Here is a 5,639-nt window from a genome sequence, read left to right as displayed (position 1 = left end):
TCTCGCGGGGCGAGACCGCCGCACGGAAGGAGACGGCTGCACTACAACTCCCAGCAGGCACTGCGACTCTCCTGTCGTGGAATTTCCACGGCGTCTCGTAGTTGGCAAACTGGGAGACGCGTTTTCCTACTTTGCTGTTTTCAAATACCATGTCTCTTCTCGTCCGTTTTTCACTAGAATAAATGAAATGTTTTTACCAAATAACCAATCCTAACTGAACCTTTTTAAATTTGAAAACGCTTAGCTGTGAAATGTAGCTAGCCAGAAGACCCGACGAGTCCAGCTTGATGTTTTTTCGTTAAATATTCACTCTCGTCGGCCGCATTGGCCATCAGAGTCTAAATGAATAGTGCCCTCGAGTTGTGCAACAAAGTGCGTCACCTCATTATAAATAAAAGTCTGCCTATAATTGCACTCCTTTTATAATGCATAGTTTATATTACATCTATGTACATATATTACATACGTATTTAGCATATCTTTGTACATATAAGTGTACATATATTACATTTATGTAATATATTACATATTTATATTACGCAGGTATAAATCACATTAATACTGTGTGAAGTAGAACAATATACTCAGCACTTCCTATCAGACAATACAAATCAATTTTATCAAAAGCTTTTTAAAATTGTTTCTCATTATTTATATGTTACATACTGAAAGACGTTCGCAACGCATAGTATGATATTCCTTTTAAAAAAAAATAAATAAAGGGCTATAGATACATATATAGAGGTAAAGAATGTACACCAAACTATCTCTGTGAGTGGTAGACTTATGGTATTTACTCTCTTCCCTGTTTTTTTCTATTTTTCTGCAATAAACATGCACTGCTTTAATTAAAATGTTATCATTAATTTTTTAAAATGGTATTTTGTGAGGATTGCCTCCAAGTAGATAATGACCCTAAGAACTTGGTCAGTTTTAAGTGTCTGTGGAACAATATGCTTATCCTAATGAGGCAAGCGCAGTTTCCTGTGACATGAGCAAAAGAAATTAAACTGGGTTGAAACAGAAAGCACAAAGGACAGCCATAATAACATCCTAGGACACTCCTCTCCCTAGAAAACCAAGTCAACTTTTGTTTGGTAGAACTGTCAGCCTCACTTTGAATTCTAAATGCTACTAATAATAAATGCCCAGCGAGAAAGAACCTGCAGACAAAATTCCTGTATTATGTATTTATTGAGCAACTGCTATGTGACTGATACTGTGTTAGGCTGGGAATCCAAAAATATTGAATAAATAATCCAAAAATAGTGAATAAATAATCCCAAGAAAATATGATCATTACTATTTTGGAGGCAAATGAGAGATGGATCCAGATTTTGTGGGACCTAAATCTTATATAGTTGATGGGAGGAGGAGGACTCTTTAAGGAAAAGAACATATAATAACAAATACAAAATTAGATGTAGGCCTTGGAAGAGGCCTGTGCAACTAAGAGGCCCTGAAGCTTAATCCACCTCAGAGGACTGTACAAAGGGCAGAGGAGGAGGAGCACCCAGTCTCTGACTGAATCAGGGAGGTTTCACAGAAGGAAGAAATCTGAACTGAGACTGGAAGGAGGTACCACTTTGACGTTGAAGTGTTGGGATCTATGTATGCCCACAAACACAACTACAGAAGCTCCGCCTCTCCCTGGGCAGAGAGGCCACAAGGATAAGCTAAAGACTCTTCCTCAAGGTTCCAGGAAAAGACAGGGGAGAGCCAGACATAGGCTGAGGAAGGAGAAGAAAGAGCATCAGGAATGGAGTGGGATCGCTACACATAGACCATCGATGCATGCAGGCATGAATGAATACTTCAATAAATAAAAAGAAATTAATACGAGGTCCAACAATTAAGTTCACGAACTTGTTGTAAAGCTGTTGTTAACCTTTTTTGATATCAGAGGGATTATTCATTATGAATTTGTACGAACTGTACAGTTTAACCAAGTTTACTATTTGGAAGTGCTGAAAAGGCTGCGTGTAAAAAAGGAAGAGGAAAATATCAAACAGAAATCTGGATGGATACAGTACAAGCAGACAGCATTTCTAGGGATGTATAATCTTTTGCCATTATATTGATAGAACATGTGGTTGTTATAAGAGCAAAAGGAGCCTGCAACTTGAAAGAGCATCCCCTTTGCTTCAAAATATGAAGGAAGGAACAGAGAGTGGGTGCGGGTATGGATGAAACAAGATTGGTATGATAGATAATTTTTGAAGCTGGGTGATAGGACATGAGATTTCTGTATACCATTTGCTCTACTTCTGTATATGTTTGAAATTTTCCTATAATAAAACCACAGGGAACAAAAGAGCTTTCCTGATGATCCCGCCTGCCTCCCTCCACCCCCACACCACCCATAAGCTAATCAGGATGCTTGGGTGTGGAGGCGTCATTCAAATATAGTCAGGATAGTGCCTTTTCCTTGCTGACTGTTCCATGTCTCTGCTTTCATTTCCTGTGTACCATAGGGTAATCAGTAGGTTAAAAGATGAATAAGGGAATACATTGGTCAACGTTTATGTCTTCAATATAATAAATCCCAATTTTCTTCTGTGTTTTGTCATAAAGGTTAACCCTCCCCTGCGTGCTGTGTCACCAATGTGCAGGCTCAGTGCCGGAAGAATCACTGTGGTAGCCTGGAGACAAGAACATGAAACGTCACAGTCCATGCCGCCTGGTTCAGGAGTTGGACCTGTTGCTTACCAGTTGGGAGACTTTGGCAAGTTACCTAATATGTATGTCACAGGGGTGGTGTGAAATTACGTGAGGCTAAAGTATCTAACCAAAGTCTGGCATTTAGCTGCACTCCGTAAACGCCAATTATTTTCTTTTCTGTCAGAACCTGCCTCTCAGCAGCAACAACAAATAAGGATGGACGCTCCTGTGACTACTGTCTATTTATGGTTGCTGTCCTAGCAGCAGCAGGAGGCTGGAGACACAGCCCTTCCCTCCAGGTATAATCTGGGTCAGGATGGGTTCCTGGCATTGGGGAATTTTCCATTTTTTTCTGCTTACAAAAATACTAAATGACAAATTTATGAAATACCAGGGGTGCCACCCTCTGTATATAAACAAACACAAATAAGGAAATTTAAAAAATCCACAATTCTTTGAATAAAATAACCATGGGTAACATTTTGTGTTATATGTGTATAGATATAGATATAAACATACACATAAATATACATGTATATATGCACTTTTTAGGAAAGTGAAATTGTATTCTATATACTCAGTATACTTTTTGGTCACCTGCTTTTCTCACTTAAACACATCAAAAACATTTTTCATGTCATTAAAATTTCTTCTGTATCACTTTAAAACGGTTGCCTAGTATTAACCAAAATGTACAATTATGAACAATATTTCAAAGGACATTTCGATAAATCTTTGTATATATTCACAATAAATTAGGATAAGTTCCTGGAGGTAGGTTATACGTATATTTAAAAGTCTGAACCATGAAGTCATTTATGTTGCCCTCCAGAGAGACGACATCCATGTATAATATATTCCCAGAACATCATTCTTGGCATCTTGGAACTGGGAATGATTTTAAGTTTATGAATTTATTCATCAAATATGTATTAATGGCTTACTGTCCTGGTTTTTTGCCTCTCTTGGGACCCTCCCCCAGAATTCACACCCATATCTGATCTCAGGCACGCTCTGTAACCCAAACATTGCTGAGTTCCTGGGACCTGCCTCAGCTGCTGCCTTGAAAACTGAAACAGGAACCCTCTCCAAATGTGAAAGATCTTCCACTCAACAGTAGTCCCCGCTAACCAGTCACGGAGCCACTTGTCCTCCTTTTCTTTCAGCCTCTGTGGAGGGAGCAACCATGCCCTGGAGTTGCCGTGGGAGAGCCCAGCTCAGGGCACTGCTCCTCTCTCTCCTTGGCTGGGTCTGCTCATGTGTCACCACTGCCCTGCCCCAGTGGAAGACTCTCAATCTGGAACTGAACGAAATGGAGACCTGGATCATGGGCCTTCGGGAGGTCTGTGTGAACGCAGAGGAAGTCGCCGCTGTGTGCAAGGCCTTTGAGTCCCCCTTATCTCTGCCTCGGGAGCGCCAGGTGTCCCGCCTCCTCATGGTGGCCTCCCACGGCTAGGAGTTTTGGGGCTTCTGCTCTCTGGCTTTGGGTTTGAATGCTGCCAGTTTCACAGGATCAGATGGGTATTTAAGAGGCGTCTTTGCATCCTGGGAGGGACTTTGGAGGCATCAACTTCAGTCACTACCCTCTTTCCAGTCTTCTGGATGGCCTACGCCACAATCCAAGACTTCTGGGATGACAGCATCCCTGAAATTGTGCCTCGGTGGGAGTTCGGAGATGCCTTCTACCTGGGCTGGGCTGCTGGTACTTTCTTGGCCCTCAGTGGGTTACTTTTCATCTTCTCAGCCTGCCTGAAAAAGAAGATGTGCCCTCTCCCCAGATAGCTGGTCCTACAGCCCCACCATCCTGTGCTCCAGCAGAAGAGTCTGATGGCTCTTTCTATCTAATACCAAGATCTAGGAACTTGGTCATCTAGGACTCGCTTCTGCCAAGCAGTCTCTGGAATAAAGAGATGTCAGTAGAATCCTTTCTCTTCCTTACCCTTCATCACTCTGAATTTGTTTGCCTCATTGGGGGGCGGGGGGGTGGTGGTCACTGTCCTATGTGTTAAGGATTTGACAATCTTTGTGATATGGTGATCCTAATTTCAGAATGAAAAATCAAGGCACCGTTTCGAACAAACATGTATCTCTGATTTAGATCTTATTTATATAAAATGCTTTTAAACTCATAACATTAATTATATACTTTATTCTTTTATTACTGAGGAAAATATAAAATTACATCCACATAGAAAATCTAGTGTGAATAGTCACTGTATATATAGATAGAAAAACTTCAGAATATGCCTTAACAAATAAAAATGAATTATTGGCCTAGAATAGCACCTTCGGATAGAAATCTTCAATGTAGCCGTGGATTCTTACTATCCCAAAGGGAAGACATATTCTTGTTTCTGCTACGTTATAAGACTCTGCTCTGTCTCCCTGGTGTGAAGGTAAGAAATAGAGTCAGAGAGTGATAAGGTCATCAACCATCCTGGCTTTAGCGTGAAAACTGGAGAAGTCCTGGGCAAACCAGGACCCAATTGGTAACCTCAGAGTGGCTGTGCCCAAGAACTGCCAATGTGGGCATGCATGTGGAGAGAATTACAAGCCCCTCAGAAATGTCTTTTACCATATGGAAAATCATGTTATAAATCCCGTAACTTTTAACGCAAATGTCAGCAGACCTACCCAGGCTGTGGCTACAAATGTAGCCCCTTTCGCAACAATGACCCAAGTTCCTTTGCTTGCCCCACTTGCACCAGCAGGCCCTCTGCCTGACTACCCGACCCACATCTTCCTCAGGCATTGCTGCAAGTCCTCAAGAAGGAGCCTCATGCTTGCTCATAAACTGGCCAGTAGACACCACCCTGCACTCGCCACCCTGTTCCTGTCACTACCATCTGTCCCCACTGTCTCCACTCCCTTCATTGGATGAAAAACAGCCACCATCAATCCTGTTGACAATCCCACAACTGAGGGGGACAACAATGAAGGGTGATGGCTTCTGATGTCCCAAATATGTGATTTCACCC

The 5,639-nt window shown here is 41.7% G+C and overlaps 1 protein-coding gene across 1 annotated transcript; it reads left to right on the top strand.

Moving 5' to 3' along the window:
* The first annotated feature begins 3,507 nt into the window (after nucleotides 1–3,507).
* CLDN25 (claudin 25) lies at nucleotides 3,508–4,572 on the top strand. Its single transcript, XM_019753350.3, is given in 3 exon segments — nucleotides 3,508–4,112; nucleotides 4,115–4,411; nucleotides 4,414–4,572. Coding segments are annotated over 3 exon segments (684 nt in total). The 5' UTR covers nucleotides 3,508–3,847; the 3' UTR covers nucleotides 4,536–4,572.
* Nucleotides 4,573–5,639: the final 1,067 nt, after the last annotated feature.

Source organism: Rhinolophus sinicus, chromosome 14 (genome assembly GCF_057876585.1).
Source record: "Rhinolophus sinicus isolate RSI-liver-muscle chromosome 14, RSI-T2T, whole genome shotgun sequence".
In the NCBI taxonomy this organism is placed as follows: Eukaryota; Metazoa; Chordata; class Mammalia; order Chiroptera; family Rhinolophidae; genus Rhinolophus; species Rhinolophus sinicus.
Note: the sequence above shows the minus strand (reverse complement) of the source record. Positions and strands in the feature narration are given on the sequence as shown.